At 37.0% G+C, this 17,227-nt stretch overlaps 2 protein-coding genes across 5 annotated transcripts in view; both read right to left on the bottom strand.

The window, feature by feature from the left end:
• The window catches only part of LOC146872979 (cilia- and flagella-associated protein 298-like), a 34,300-nt gene extending 31,916 nt beyond the window's left edge, over positions 1-2,384 (bottom strand). The window contains exons 1-4 of the mRNA XM_085657108.1: positions 2,222-2,384; positions 2,016-2,101; positions 1,781-1,951; positions 1,006-1,221 (exon numbers count right to left, since the gene is read on the bottom strand). Coding sequence (XP_085513234.1) covers positions 1,006-1,221; positions 1,781-1,951; positions 2,016-2,101; positions 2,222-2,384 — 636 coding nt within the window. The remainder of the gene's footprint in view (positions 1-1,005; positions 1,222-1,780; positions 1,952-2,015; positions 2,102-2,221) is intronic.
• A 1,329-nt stretch (positions 2,385-3,713) lies between these two features.
• Positions 3,714-17,227, bottom strand: part of cv-c (RhoGTPase activating protein) — a 170,698-nt gene continuing 157,184 nt past the window's right edge. For all 4 annotated transcript variants that reach the window (XM_035881077.2, XM_085657028.1, XM_035881076.2 and 1 more), the window contains 6 exons: positions 7,554-9,270; positions 7,127-7,464; positions 6,775-6,926; positions 6,347-6,628; positions 6,077-6,256; positions 3,714-5,956 (listed from right to left, as the gene is read on the bottom strand). In XM_035881077.2, coding sequence (XP_035736970.2) covers positions 5,842-5,956; positions 6,077-6,256; positions 6,347-6,628; positions 6,775-6,926; positions 7,127-7,464; positions 7,554-9,270 — 2,784 coding nt within the window. In that variant the 3' untranslated portion in view covers positions 3,714-5,841. The remainder of the gene's footprint in view (positions 5,957-6,076; positions 6,257-6,346; positions 6,629-6,774; positions 6,927-7,126; positions 7,465-7,553; positions 9,271-17,227) is intronic.

Raw genomic sequence — 17,227 nt, 5'->3', positions numbered from 1 at the left:
ATCAGAAATATCATTCTAAACTCCCTTACGAGAAGTTTATTATTGATTGATGCTCAATGAAAAAGTCCTAAGAACGTTTGTTCGTTATTGTACGTAGATTGATTTCCTAGAAACTGTTCTTCAACAATCTTCGATGAAGTTGTTGTGATAATGATTTTTCTTCTATTTCTATTTTTATCTTCTTTCACATTATAAAAGAAGGAAAATGAACGTTGTATTTGAAATACACAAAAAATGAATATCATTTGAGAAGAATTCGAGTAGAAGGATCGTATCATAGGAGATACGGGTGTATTAATAAAACTTTTTCAAAATGGACGACGATGACGTAAGATCAAGAACCCTTCTTGATATCATCTTTCTCAGACTTTTCTTATTAATACGGAGCGAACAATATATGTTGTGTTATGTTATATATGTATGTTATGTTTCTAAGCGTAAATTCGAATAATTATATAATAATAATAAAATAGTAATAATTGGATCTGTGATTTCCCGTAAAGAGAATACAATCATAATTATTTATATAAGCTCTCTGTGTTGAGTTCAAAAACTAAGCTCAGTTTAAAGACAAAAAAGAAAAACAAACGTGACAAGTTTGTTTGTATGCTATTTCGATGTATATATATAAGAAACGTAAGACATTCAGATTTGCTTAGCCTATTTTAAAAAAGGCATCTTAAGAGCAAACACGCATGATTGATTCGAAGAGTAGCGTTAGCATTTACTCGTATCAACGTGACTCATCTCGATTTCGATGGTAACATCGTACTTTGATGAAAAATAGCTATAGGGTAGTTACGAGAAATAAAATCGATACTAAGGGTCTATATAGTACGATATGTCTATATGGTCGATAAGTTAGGTATCAACTTAATCAAGAAATTCGTATTAAATATTATACAGCTTATCGTTCAAAGGTGAACGGACTAAGACTCGCGATGCTTCTTTTGAAGACGTATGGAGAAAAATATGTATAAAAAATTTTTTTAAATAAGTACTTACCTTAATCTGTTCCTGTCGTTTGTAGGCGTGCAACATCAATAACTTTCGTTCCTCTTCCGACATCAAAGGTTCTCGTCCCGGCATACCAGCTCCTCTTTTTTGCAATTTCACGATGACTTTCGTCTTCTCGTTTGAGCCTAAGAAGTTCTTCAACTTTTTTCCCTGTATCATTTCTTTACCGGAAAACCATAACTGCGCTAAACTTATGTCTATTACCTAAGGAGGAAAAAGAGACAGAAGGAAAAGATATTTCATCATGTAGATAAAAACGCATTACAAAATACATCGCAATTGAAGGATAAAATGTTCATGCTTATAACTAAGTACGTCTTATGCGTTAATATTTCACGTTTTAATATTATAAAGAAAATATGAAATAGAACTGTAAAATTATATCAAGTTTTAATGCTTGAGTTCGAATGCTCTTCGAAAATACATGTTTACCGTATGAAGGTTGGTTAGGGAATGATCGTACAACGATCGTTGCCATAGACCAATAAGAAACGTAAACACAGGCGTGTTGCTCGAGGCAAGGTTGTTGATGATACGTAGAATATATATATTTCCGCTTACGTTTGTATATTAACGAAAAATATAAAACGTATGTATGTATTTATGTATACTCTAGTAATATAATCGATTGATAAAATTTCATACATTGAAAAATAAATTAAGAAAAAAATAGAATTTGAAATCTTTAAAACGTCAATCAAGAGAATGTTTAATTTATACAAAAGAAAAAAAAGGATGATCTCAATATAATCGATAATTTTACCTCTAGAGAGGCTTGAGTTCCAGTAAGATTCTCGGTATTCTCAAATTCTTGGCGTATAACATCGTGAGGTGGTAAACCCATTGGATAAACTATCGTGACGGCTCCCCTAAGTATATCGAGCGCATCTTGAATGATTTTTTGCGTGAGTAGTTTATCTTGTTGCACCAATTTCTACGAAACGCAAAGAATGTCAACTTAAAAGACCGTATTTATCTTTAACGACCCATTAAAATACCTTAGATATCATGGCTCTAGCATCTTCCACGGTATTCTTCAAGATCTGTTGCATTTTCTCGTTCGGTTGACGGCCATTCCTTCGACCTATATATAAATACAATGATAAATTTAATAATTGCATTTCAATGAATCTGACATTTTTTTTGTAATTTTCATTAGATGATATATATCATGAGAAAAATAAGAAAAGATCACTAAACGTACCTACACCATCCTTGTTAAATGTCCATCCACCCATGGGTACACACTTTTCACCCCATTCGTCTTTGAGTTTAAGCTCTTCAACTTGTTCCTCCGTAAGTCCCATTATGTTTGGTGGTAACATTGTGCCATGCTTAGCAAGATCCTCGATTTCTAAGAAATTCATTTTCTTTTTACGTTATTTATGTCCCTTTCTTTCTTATGTATGGTCTATTTAATAAAAAAAAAAAAAAAAAAAAGAAAAAATAAAACGTACAACGAGAAGAGAGAATCGGACGAAGGCCAATTAAGCGTAACACACCAACTAATAATTATTATCCCGGCGAGACGTGTGACTAATATCACATGGCGCCGAGAATGAATAGGTTCATAAAGTCGAAACTCGACTTCTTATTACGTGCGGCTTATTACAAACAGCAGGTGAAGCCTCCAAGATAATCGTTAATGGATTTCTCGCGTTAATATTCTTAGTAGGACTCTTAGAGATATATGTTAACGAACATCAATGCAACTATTGGTAAAATATGGGGGAAAAGAAATTATTAGAATGATAAGAAAATTCCCGTAGGGTCTTATTTACCGGCACGTAGATCTTCATATTATATGTTTTTTCTTTATTTTTTTTATTTTTTATTTTTGAAAGAAATTTAAACGAAATCATCGATCTTGTACGTGTGAATGAATTACAACGTTATTTACAGTGAGCGTTGTTGTTGTAAATTAACATCGTGTAATTTGAAAATGCAATGTGTTGTTACACTCTTATATTCGATACGATTCTTCTTCTCTGAAGAATAATTATAATTATATTCTTTCAAGATTGATTACCGTAACATATTCTTAAAATTTTCAAACGGCCGTTGTAAATTATGGTGACCTCGTATAAAACGTCTTCCACCATAGCATTGACATGCGTTTCGTAAAGAAATTGACTCTCATCGCCCTTTTTCACGTGAAGTCGTACCATTTTATTTCTCTAGTTTTTCAAAATATAAAATCCAATTGGATGAACATAAATTCACGAAATTAAAGATTTTTTATTTTTAATAAGCATTTTAAAAGTTATATAATTACTTACGTCTTTAAAGATTTAATAAGTTTTCAAATTAGACGAGACTTCTGTTTAATGTTAATTAAAAATCGTCGTTTAATTAATAACTTTTCTTTTTTCTTATCGATGACAGCCGAGTGGTATCGTATAGATTCGAAGAATCAAAATCGTGAATGGGAATCAAACGTTTGCTTGATTTTTAAGACGATGGTAGCGACAAACGTGCTATCACTGATCTCCATAGTAACTCGTAACATTGAACAAACTATCGTCACTTTCGAGAATCTATGCATGTGTTAATTGAAAATCATATAAGTTTCGTGGGAGCTTATAATAAGGATAAAAATGATTTGCTATTCATCTCTTCAGGAGATTAGGAGGTCATATAAAAGAAACGAATGTCAGCTTAAACGAAAGATAAAAACGTCGTTAACAAAAAGAATCGCCATTTAATGAATATATAATTCCATTTCATTATCATGTAATATACATATGTACATTCTAATGGAACATAGATTATAAGAATAAAGACGTTCACATGTACTTTACAGACACGATAAAATACAACGTTCTTTCTATCACGTTTCCAAATTTCTTTTCTCTTCTTCCATTTTCTTTTTTTTTGTTTTTTTCTTTATTTTTAGACGCAATAATTTTATTACATATACATACATACAGTTCGTATCATAGAATTTCTATAATATCATATTTTTGGAAAATGTAATGCTCATTTTTACTACCTTTGCACCTTGATTTTTCACTTTATTTAAAAACAGTATCGACGTTCGCGAGATGATCGAAATCATTGTCGAAAAAAGTTTTCTACAATCTTTTTTCAATTGCAACAATAAACTTAATAATAATTATAATATTCTTTTAAATATCTTTGACGAGATGATGTTAAAAAAAAAAAAAAAAAAAAAAGACGAAAGAGAAATCTATACATTTATCGAACGTACAATTTAAACTAATGTAAGTGACTAGTATATTATGTTAAAATATGGATTTGTTTTCTTTTTCTTTTCTTTATTATTCCTGGGAAGTATCTCTTACGCACAGATCATTTGATAATAGGCTCGAAACGAAGATGGTCCCTAAATTTACCTACTATGCCATCATTACACGCATACATTTTAAAAATTCTCATTACACCATTATCAAATGTAAATAAAAGCTTCAATAACGATTTTCTTTTTTCTTTTCTCTTTTCTTTTTTTCTTTTTTTCTGGCTCCGTTCTATCGATAACGTATATTACGATTAATGGACATATTCAAGCGAATAGTGCCTTTAAATGTCATAAAACGACGATTTTTTGTAAACATTAAGTATCAGATTGACATGCGAGTTTAAAAACGGCTCCTCTTCGTTATCGTATTCCAGACGAAATTCGAATAAGCGTCATGCATTGTGCGAATGTACGTTTATATATCGATAATAAAACATCGAGTTCCGAAATACATATCATCGATTTAATTCACTTTTGGTTAACGCTCGTCGCGAAATGACAATAACATAATTATAATTAGCGAACATGTAACGAAGTACGCGAGAATGCACTTTGATCAGAATGTCCTAAATCAACAAAACTTACACCTATAAATACATACATATATACGTACATACACGATATTTATACATCCATTTTCTTTACGCGTATTATGTATCTGTGTAATACTTACATAAGAATATAATTTCTTTCGACGTGATATATCTATATTTAAACGCGATATGAGGCGATATGATACAATACAAAAATTAGCATTTGGTCCGGAAAATGAATAAAAAATATATCGAAATATTTCGTGAGTTCTCGAATTACTTACAAACTATACAATGAATACACATTGACGAAGGCCCATTTCGATAAATCCAAAATGGTCTTCGATTAAACTTTTTTAATATTTCATCAAATGGAAGATACGTACATGTATGTGTATGTGTGTATGTATGTGTGTGTATGTGTATATATATACACATATACATACGTTCTTCATACGAGACGGTGTACTCAAAAATATTCATCTTTTTTTTCCATTTTCTTTTTTTTTTTATTTTTTTCTTTAGACGATCAAACATCAACAAACGAATTCGAATCGTTATATTGGTCTAGTCGCCATTATAGGCAACAACTTTCGTCTGAAAATAGACTATAGCCATTGATCGCTCCTCCTTTTTCCATATCGATCGATGACACATAGAATTTGTAAGATCTCGAACAAGGTTAAACATCCATCTAAAAGTCTAAATATATCTACGCTCGTAAAATGTTCTTTATCGTTTAAATAATTGGCAACGTCGATGTTCATTCTAATTTCAATATATCGTATTCTTCGATAAAAAATAAATTCTGACGTATCAACAACGAGGACGTAATAAAACAATGAAATTCGCGATCGATGACGATTATTATTATTCTTTTGGGATTAATCTATTAATATAATAAAATTATCATCAGTCCTCGTTGATCGTAACCTTAAAATTGGATCGTCATGATTCCTTCATGGTCTTCCCGGTCTCTTGATAAAATGGATAAGCACCGTGCAGCGTCGCACACTGCACGGTATACTCGTCTCAAACTTTGGTCTCCGGTCCATCGGTGGTATGCTTGAAACTGTTGCGAATCTTGCTGAGATGAAGCGCGGCGATATGTCCGTAACTTTTATTGTACCACTCGGGTGTGCGTCCTCTGTGATATGAATGAACGATAAATTAACATCGAAAAAGGAAAAATGAAAGAGAAAGAAAAAAGAAAGATAGATAATGCTTGATACAATGGTTATTAATCATAACTACACGTCATACTTACTTTGTATCGACTCTAGACAAATGCATGATACGTGATTTTCCACTACCGCATGGTTCAATAAGATAACGCGAAGCTAAAACAATTCCGCGAGTTCCACCAAGCATAACTGGTGCATCTGGATGTTCCACCGACGTTTCAACGATAACACATGCACCTTTCGGAAGATCATACCGCCAGGATCTGTAATAAAGATTTATTGGCTTCGTTAATATATTTCGTTTTTTCCTTGATCGATTGTATTCTCAATTATACTTATTTTATATTTTATACCTTAACACGCAGTAATCCCGTGCAGGAAGAGGACTCATATTCCCAGTTGCATATTGAAAAACTTCCACGTTCTTATCTAACTCGGTGACCAATCTATATTTGAGAAGCTGCGGATCCCAAATGTGTCTCTCTCTCAGGACACGATGTAAAAGTTCATTAGGTGGTGCCTCAACCTCGGTCGACACTCGCCAAAGTCGCAATGGATGTCCATCACCGACTTTCTTGTAAGCCATGTCGACGCTGCTATCGGCAGGATTATTAACGCTGACCCATCCGCGACTTCTATACCAAGAAACATAATTTATATAATATTGCCGGTTGAAATTCTATGACTTTCGTAACCTTTCAAGATGATAATGGAGGAACGAAGTTAAATCGAAAGGAGATTCTTGTTTATGAGAAACTATTACAAGGTTGTTGTCACTCACTTCTCGCATGCTTCCTTCAACAACGCAGTCGTGCAGGCTTTCAAATATCCCCTCCAATCTTGATTGAGCTCAGAACCGAGTTCTTCGAGGGCGACCGGAACGCTCTCTTCCATGTAATTGAAGTGACACTGTGTCAGCATATCCGATGAGACCTGGGAGTAACGAAGAAGAATGAATATAGTATATATTCCATAGGTATTGGATATACATATATGAAGGATTATACATAGGCGTTCACGATTCGTGAGAACGTGTTTCCATCTTGGATTCGACCACGATCGGGATCGATGGTTCGAACGACGAATGACACGCTCCGGCAACGAGCGTAACATTTCGCCGGTGAGCGTCTTACCATGAATAATTCACGATGCATGTTGACCAGATACAGAAGACAGTCGTGCGCTGCTTTGTTTTCCGACAATTCCCGCGGATCGGGACTACCCACGGTCTTTCTCCTACGAGGGGATACGCTGCTCGGCCTGTTGGTCACGTTCGTGTTGCTGTGGTTGAAGTGGAACAGGCTCGGTGCCAGGCATACGGCCAGGTTCGAGGCTGTCATTTGGTTGTAGAGCGAGTTGTTGGCGACATGGTTCAAGAAGTCGAGCAAGGTTTCCAACGCTTCTCGATGTTCATCTGGTAAAAGGAGGAGGACACATTGAACGGCGTCCGGTCGAAGTTCCAAAGGTACATCTACGTGATAAAAATCGAACGATTATTTTTCCACGGAAATGATTAATTTAATGAGATAAAATATAAAATGAAAAAGATAAAGATCTTACGTTGAAAGATAGCGATGAAAGTTTCGGAAAGCTTGTTCGTCAGCAAGGCCTCAGGTAATTCCCTAAAGTATTGCTTCACCAGATCTGCTACATCGAAGGCCTGTTGACCGTCAAAGTTGATATTATCGCCTTGGGTTTCGGTCATTACCTTCAATTTTTGTATTCTCGACCTGACGCCGCTCTTTCTGAAAATCCCAACCTGATCGAGAGCATTAGCCCTGAGCCATCTTAAAGCAATCTGTATGCATTTCGGTAGAGCCTGACCAGTTCTTTGAAGAGATAGGAGCAGAGGTACACCAAATACAGTCTTATCCTTGTAATCTGGGGTCTTAATCTTTCTGATAAACTTTGGTAACTCCCAATTCCATCCGGTACGATGAGTAGGACAATAACGTTCCATGCATGCCGTTAGTTTGAGTAATGCTAATTTTCGAAGGACCAATAACTGTCCGCAGGACATAGAAGCCATAGCTCGAGGACAAAGAGGATCGAGTGGTTCCGGATATAGAGACCCTCTTTGAAAGCTATGCCACCTGACGACCGTGACCTTGTGCCTCGGAGAATCTTCCTCTTGATCAGAATCTCTGCTCGCTACGGTGGAGCTGCTCTCCTGACTAGCGCCCAACTCTGAGCTCCTTGAGTGTGATTTGTCCCTGTAAACGGTGACGTCCTTCGACAAAGGTTTTTCATCCCTGTTGGAATCGTCACGACGTCTGAAACTCTTGTGCATCTTATCCTCTCGCTTCAAAACCGAGACCTTGTCTTCCTTGAACCTTTCCTGACCCTGACTCAACTTATCACGGAACCTTTGTGACTCCTTCCCAAGATTGAGGCTTCCACCACGTGTGTTGATAGGCGTACCCTTTGGCGAACATTCCTTTGGACTCTGAGGATGAGCAGAGACATATTCCAATACTTTTGCGTGATTGCTATTGGCATCACGAAAATATCTCTGCCTCCAACTGGTTGGCTGACACTCGGAGTCACTCAATGCTCCTTGATCGTCTCTACCACGATGGAGCAATCTACGTGCTCGATTCATCTTTGTACGCGTTGGCGTAGGCGTCGGACCACCTCCTTGCGAACCATCCGAGCAATAACTCGAGGAATCATCACCAAACGGGCTGCTCGGTGCATTTGCCAGAAGGGAAGGTGGTAAATGATAAGGTGAAGGTGGCAAGGTCACCGGCGAGCCAGGAACGTGAAGAGGCGAACTCGATATGTTATGATCGTTAAAAGTGATCGGTGCCGGTCCAGTTGGTGAAACGTCAACGCAATTCAACTCTTTCATTTTCTGCTGCATCGACATCACGTCGAGTACTTGCGGCCCGCTTATCACGACACCGTCACGATTCTGACGTTTGCGTCGACGCGACTTGAGCGACTCGACCCTCCTTAGTATGGCCTTCGCTCCATCTCGTAGCCTCTCCGAGCCGGTCCTGCGAAATCTCGGACTGATCTCCTCCGGCATCGTACCTGGTGGCAGGCTACTGTATTTCAAGTTCTCTAACATTGTATCTTCAGCTTCCTCAGCCTCTAACCGATCCTGTAGGGATTCCTCCTCCGATTGTACCGTCTGTCCAGCTATCGTCTGCAACCTCTCAACGTTTGCTTGTGTTATGTCACCCACACGAGACCACCGTCTTGTCTTTTTCTCGAAAGTCCAATTCTCGCTCAAGGCGCATTGCGTATCCTCGTCGGAATCGTCGCCACCACCCTATAATTATAAAAACATAAAGATTCTCGTTAATATAGGGACGTTAATCAAGAAATTTTCTTTCTCTCTCTTTTTTATTCTTTTTTTTTTGTATTTTCCATTAAAGTTAATACAAAAGATTACAAATATGAAATTCAATTTTTACTCGACTCATATATTTTAAATATCATAATAATAGGAGCATACGTGATCGTTTTGAATTCATTTTTGAAATATCATCGACAAGACGTCCTTCGAACTCTATTGCTACGAATGAACGTTCCCCCTTGTCTCTTTTATTTACACATATCCATTTAAGGACTTTTATTAATGAGCCGTTAATAAACGACTGCTCGGTTTTATATTTATGACATCATGGCAGTTTCTTTCGGTCGCATTCCTGATTTTCTACGGACCGGCCTCCGGTAATTATCTGCCCGCGGGGCGCTTCCGAGCAGCGAGAGCTCTCGCTTCGGCCCGATTCGTCTTCCTGATTACCCGATTTATCGTTCCTCCTGCTTCTTGCACCATCGACGGAAACTAACGACATAACGAGCCGTCATTGACCTCTTAAAGGATATCTTCCAAAGACACAGAGAGATGGCCTTTTCTAGATATGACCATGCCTAAATGTTTGTTGCTTCTACTATTGAACTTAGAACGTGGTATATCCTTTCGTTATAATAGAGAAACGACAAAGAGACGACGATCGATCGGTTTCCTAATAACTATGCCAACGCAGTTCTCTCGTTACAAAACACGACACCTTTGTCGAATCAAAGTGGAATAATACAATACCTCCTCTGTGTACGTTGCTCAAGAAAGTTCACGACTTTACATGATGTTCGATCTAATACATCGTATTAATGTCATCTAATCATTCGTTTATTCATTGAAAAGAATTTTTAATATATATTTTATTTAATCGTAATTTAAATATATAAATAAATCTATAAATTAATATAACTTTTTTTTTATATATGTAATAAATAAATTTCCATATACTATACATATATCGTCTGCAACCTCTCGACTATTTGGCTATATATATATATATATAGCCAAATCTTGTATCGAATTATTAATATATTCCATATAATTTTATCGAATAGGTATCCATGTGTGTAAATTGAGTTATGATACTATAAGCCCTAGTGATGTTAAAAATGAACGGTTTTTTTTGCTGGATACACGTCAGCTGTATGGATGCAGAGCCATTCGATTACGCGTCGGAGGTAATCGAAGTCCTCGAATGTGGGCCACGCTGGGTAAAAATAATCGTCGTTGCAGAAACGGGATATCAGCTTGAGCAAGCGCTCGCTACCCTCGCTTATTCATTCGTTCATTCGTTCGTTCGTTCGTTCGTTCGTTTGTACGTTCGTACGTTCGTTCGTTCGTTCACTCGTCGAAAATAACTTTTCGAAACTTTCAATGCGTTTCTCAAACGTGGCTTGTCGTCGACGGCTTTTTGATACTCTTCACGAGTATCCTATTATGTCAAATCCTTTTCTCTCGCGGAACTGTCGAAACTTTGCATATGTTACGAAAATAAAGTCTTCTGATGTTTCATGATGATATATCTTATATATCTTATATATACATGCGTGTGTATATGTGTGCGTATGTACGTCACTAATGATGAAAGTAACTTAAGTAAACAATTTGAAAAAATAGAATGTATACTATAATAAAGTGATTTCATTATGGCTCATACTTCAGATTTCGAACATCCAGATTTTGAAAAAGCTAATCATTTCTTATCTCTTCGAAATATTTGTTTTAATGGCTTTTCCATGGAAAATCATTAACAAAGAAAATGCATTTCTTTTTAAGTTTATGAAATATTTTCTATTCTTCCAAGAATTTCTTCTAAAAAAACGTTATCTTCTTTGATAACTACATATGGATAGTATATTCTGTAGTAGTTGATTATGATCACAAATATACTATCCGCATTTCCGTTCAGACGCGTTTTAACGCGCGACGATTCCTACATGCGAGTTATTTCCGCAACGAGTCGTACCGCTCAACGAGCCGTATCGCCCCACGTAAATACATACAATACATATATAAAAGATAGATATACATGCATGTGTGAGTGTATACACAAGCATACCTGAATACGTACAACGTCACTTCCGTTAAGGTACGATTCCCCCCATTATTTCAAACGTAATGGTGCCATATAAACGAATAGAGAATCCCTCTTAACAACGAAACTCAACGAAGACTATCAATAAGAATATTTTTCCTGAAATATTTTTTCTCAGATTTTCAACTATTGTCGTCATTATATCGAAAATAATAATATTCTTTTCTCCATTTCTATTTGACGTAATTGAAATTTGTGAGGATCCTGTCCGTATCACTATTCGTACTCGTTAGGCTGTTGCAAATTGTATATTACCCTATTATGGGTAAGTCACCACGAAGATGAAAGAGATAGAAAGAGAGAAAGAGAAAAAGAAAGAGAGAAAGAAAGGGAGGGAGGGAGGGAGGGAGAGAGAGAGAGAAAGAGGAAAATAAATTTAGAAACATTTCCTCGTACGATGACCCAGATTAACTTAGCGGTTCATTAAGGGGCTGAACCGACAAATTAGTCGCGCCTACCTCCTCCGAATTTTAATTTTATGCTTTTCACTTCGTTTTCAGTTGAAACTTCGCTCCTGTGGTACTGTAATTGGTGCGTGTGTGAGGGAGGAGGACCAACGGATCGTTCCGCTTTGCCGTCTCGCAAGATATTTTTGCTCCGGGAAAAATTTTTTTCTTCATCTTCGTTGTCTTCGTCGTCTTCATCTTCTTCTTCTTCTCACGCGTAAGCGTTCTCTTTCATCTTATAAAGAAAGAGAAAAAGAGAGAAAAAAGAGAGAGAGGAGAGGGAGAGAGAAAGAAAGAAAGGAGAAAAAGAAAGAACAAGGTCTGTCCGTCGCGAATTAATAATGGCTCCTCTCGAAGTTCACGAAAGCAAGTCGTCGAGTCTTGAAGCGTGAATGCGATAATGTCTCACGATAAAGGATCATTTTTCGTTTGCCAAAACATGGATACATATCTTAAAATAATATGATACTTCTTATTTCAAGGATTATTTAAAGATATAACGATGATAAAAAATATATCTACATATACATAGCATATACATATATATATATATATATATATATATATATATAATTCCTAAATTTTTGTGTTTTTTGAAATCTTAGAAATATCTGAGATTGATCAAAATAGAAGAATTTCTTGGAATTTCTGAGTAAGAGGTTAGATTCAAATTCAAACTGTATGTGTATGTATGTGCGTATGTGTGTATGTGTATCGTTATTCTTAAAAAAAATAATTATAGAATAAGCTTTTATAAAGTATTATATTATTATTACCTTTGATTTTCAATTTTGTATTCGAAATGAATTGCAATAAGAGTTAAAGTCGTACAGGTAGATAATTCTGAAAGAAAAAAACCTCAACGAATTCTCACGAGAAAAGAGAACCTATGGAACGATCTTACGATCGATTCTCGAGCTTGAAATTCTCGTATTCGAAAGTCGAGGTATCTCTCTTTGCGAGCAATGGACTTGCTTGGTCTTCGAGCAAAGAAGCCTACGAGAGATCGACATTCCGTGCATTCTCGCGGCAACAAGCAAGTCTTGTTCGAGACCACGGATTTCTTCATTCGCGATCGTGAATTCCGTAATGAGAGGTATTTGAGAATCATACGAGAATTTTTCACATATATATATATATATATTTATTTATTTATTTATTTATTATTGTTGTTGTTGTCTCTTACGTTCATAATATAGAAAAGATTTTGTCTCGTTTATCGACCTGGACCAGTTTTTATTTTACGAGAATCGAGAACGGGGATCAAGATCGAGGGATCTTCTTCTTCGTTAGATCCGCGAGTCGACCCGACGAGTCCATCTGACGAGCAGACTCGAATCGTCGTCGGTCCAGGTTTCACGAGACGACGCCAAGCTGTCTGCTGTGCTCTGTCGGCCTTCCTCTTTTCTCTCTCTCTCTCTCTCTCTCTCTCTCTCTCTCTCTCTCTCTCTATCTTTCTTTTATCTTCAACGGTCGAGCTTTCTCGTTGAGAGAAATCATCGAGCCTTATATATCCGCGACACACAGGTACCCGCCTTCTCTCGCCACGCATGGAAAATTCAGTTTTCTAACGGGGCTTCGCGATGTGAATGTTACGTCTACACACTTTCATGGGGGTTTCTTTAAAGAACTCTTTAATTTGCATAAACGTATATTTTATGGTGTAACGCGAGTTCGCTTAAATAAACGTTTAAACATTTCCAATTAATTATCTGATTCGCACGAAATTTGACAAGCTCCACGATAATCAAGTATTTTATTTCAACGATTTAATAACTTTAAATGTGAAAATAAAAATTTTCGTCACCGGACATACGTACATTTTTTAAACCTACATCGTCACAGAAATTTCTAATATGGATAATTAAAATATTAATTTCTTTTTAATAATTTCATACATCCGCGAGTTGTAGAATAAAGTTGAGAAAAAAAAGAAAATTTACAATGAGAAAAAAGAAAAATAAAAATAAAAAAAAGATCAAAGATATAATAGTTAGGAACGTATTAATTAGCTTAATCTAGTTTAAAAAAAATAATCTTTTGGCACGAATTCTAGGGAAATTAATACGCGTTATAACGATCGGATAAAACTCGCTCGGCTTTTTCTAACATGCGTTGGTGTTCCTCGGCCTTTCTCGATCGAGAGAGGAGAACCGGAGAGTTCGAGGAACGGATTTTGCCGGGTATTAAACGGTGAACGATCAAACGGTTCTTGCGGCCGGCTTGATTTAAGTAAAACGGCGTATCGCGGTCTTCATCTCGGTGTGACTTACGCTAATTGGCTTCTGAGCGATCCGATGGAAATTTATGGTAATACGGCAGCTCGCCCGCGAGCTACTAACGATACCACTCCTCGCAATTGCAACGAGTCGTATCGTCCCTGCGTGATAACCGTCGAGCTACTAAAAAAGAGTGAGAGAAAGAGAGAGAGATAGATAGATAGATAGATAGATAGATAGATAGATAGAGAGAGAGAGAGAGAGAGAGAAAGAGAAAGAGAGAGACTGGTAAATAAAGCATTGTGAAATGACGAGCTCGTTCCTCGAGCTTAACGTTTGCGTTTTATTACACGTGTCTGCTCAACGCAAACCGCCCATCCTTAATCCTTACAACTTTAAGTGCAATCTCGAAAGAAACCATTGGAATCATTGGAAATTTTGATTGAATTGATTCATCCCCTTGTCTTTCTATCAATTGATATCTTCCCATTTCAATTAGAACTGGTCTTCCATCGTATGTATCAATTGATTTCAACTATCTATCAATTTCAATTTGAAATATATACGTGTCAAATTAAATAACCTTACTGCAATACGTTGAAGAATTTTATTATTTCTATTAAATCAAATTTATTTCATATAACAATTAACTCTTTTCTATCGATCTTTCAAAATCCGTGGTAAAAATCGATCGAGAGGAAAATAACGTTGATTTTAATGGGTTGAATCGAGATAACACGAAAGAAGGTCGGTCGTGCGTATGTACGTACATGCATGCGTACGTATTTGCTTGCCTGCGTGCGTACTGAAACATACGGTGCTCTACTGAAAACTAGATCCGACAGCTTGAAACCCCGTGGATCGTTATAACGGTCCAACATAGAAATGTGTAAGTAAATACTTATTTTGCTTCTAAAACGAGAGAACATTTATTCTGCGTTAATGAGTGGACCAACGGAAATCATTTCTAACAATGTAAATACGTTGTAACAAGAAAAAAAAATAAAAATCATTTGGCGAAATTAAAAAACGTTGGAAATTCGCACGATAATTTGAAAAAAAGAAAATTCTCACTTCGTCCTTTTGATGAATATATTATTCGCTCTGTTGCGAATAATACGTATACGTAATGGATTCGTGTAATACATAGCGAATAACTACTTAGTCCGTTCAATAAAAGCGGACAGAACGATATCGAGTGAATCCACTGGAGCGAAACGAATGAGTTCGCGCTATGTCTCTCAAGACTAGTATACAGAGACTTTAACAGGAAAGAATCGAACTTCCTCGATTTCAAATTACTCATTCGCGGTAGACTGACTTCTTTCATATTCTCGAAATAAAAATGTATTCTCGTAGGAGAATAAAAGAAGCAATTATATATTTTTGGGCGAGGGAGTGATAGGGTAGTGTGAGTAGGAAAGAAGCGGAAACGTACGGTAAAGTTAGTCGATAAAACTTCCTTTCACCTCTTGTTGCTTTTAAAAGTACCGCGAATCTCCGAAGACGAAACAGAGAGAAGACAGAAAGAGGATGAGTAGTAAAGAAAAAGAAACAGAGAGAGAGCGAGAGAGAGAGAGAGAGAGAGAGAGAGAGAGAGAGAGAGAGAGAGAGAGAGAGAGGAGACAGGAGATAGAAAGAGAGAAAGAGAGAGGACATTCAGCTTCTCTTTTGCTGGTGCGTGTTAACAGGTTGACAGGCGCAACGACAACCGGCATTCCTTCGTCGATCGAACAAACCGGTCGCCATAAATTCGCGCGAACGAACGCAAATGCCCCGTTTCAACCGTTTCTACCGCATGTTTACCGGTATCAGCCACCGTAACTTCTCTCCTAGAATTTTTCCATTATTTACTTACCATTCTTCTCTTCCCGAAAACATTCGAACGAGTATCACACGTAATATCCAATAATCGATCGTACTAGGACCAATAAAGAGGGAAAAGCAAAGAAACGATTGATCACTTTTTCATTCACTGATAAATAATTAACTTCGTCGTAGGTAAGTACTTTGCAAGATAAAGACAAGAAATTAATGTAGATAAAGACATATAATCAAATAAAAAATAGATGAATAGGATAAAAAACGCAGCTGTTCATTCTATTAGTATACTTCAAGAAAATCATAAGCTCTTTGTATAAAAAAAATAGAAAACAAAAGATCAAAAAAAGAAAAAGACAAAAGATATAAAAAGAAAAAGAAAAAGAATAAAAAGAAGAATAAAAAGTAACAATGACGAGAGTGGGAAGAAAGAAAGGTAGAAAAAGAACAATGAAATGAAAAGAAAACACAGAAACAAAAAACCGGAAAAAAGGAAAAAATCCATATAAAAAGAGCGTCCGTAAGGCTAACGTTCACGCACGTACATACGCACTCTCGAGTCCGTCGTGGTAAGTGTGTATGTAAAAGTCGTTCTACTCTCTTTACCCTGACAAGATGCGCGTCCCGCAGGTGCAATGCACGACCGCCCTGCAGTCTGCCACCGACTCCCCACTGTCGTTCGTTCGTTCGTTCGTTCGTTCGTTCGTTCGTTCGTTCGTTCGTTCGTTCGTTCGTTCGTTCGTTCGTTCGTTCGTTCGTTCGTTCGTTCGTTCGTTCGTTCGTTCGTTCGTTCGTTCGTTCGTTCGTTCGTTCGTTCGTTCGTTCGTTCGTTCGTTCGTTCGTTCGTTCGTTCGTTCGTTCGTTCGTTCGTTCGTTCGTTCGTTCGTTCGTTCGTTCGTTCGTTCGTTCGTTCGTTCGTTCGTTCGTTCGTTCGTTCGTTCGTTCGTTCGTTCGTTCGTTCGTTCGTTCGTTCGTTCGTTCGTTCGTTCGTTCGTTCGTTCGTTCGTTCGTTCGTTCGTTCGTTCGTTCGTTCGTTCGTTCGTTCGTTCGTTCGTTCGTTCGTTCGTTCGTTCGTTCGTTCGTTCGTTCGTTCGTTCGTTCGTTCGTTCGTTCGTTCGTTCGTTCGTTCGTTCGTTCGTTCGTTCGTTCGTTCGTTCGTTCGTTCGTTCGTTCGTTCGTTCGTTCGTTCGTTCGTTCGTTCGTTCGTTCGTTCGTTCGTTCGTTCGTTCGTTCGTTCGTTCGTTCGTTCGTTCGTTCGTTCGTTCGTTCGTTCGTTCGTTCGTTCGTTCGTTCGTTCGTTCGTTCGTTCGTTCGTTCGTTCGTTCGTTCGTTCGTTCGTT

This window comes from Vespa mandarinia, chromosome 5 (genome assembly GCF_050613455.1).
Source record: "Vespa mandarinia isolate Hongniang chromosome 5, ASM5061345v1, whole genome shotgun sequence".
Lineage (NCBI taxonomy): Eukaryota > Metazoa > Arthropoda > Insecta > Hymenoptera > Vespidae > Vespa > Vespa mandarinia.
This window is presented reverse-complemented; position numbering and strand designations above follow the sequence as displayed.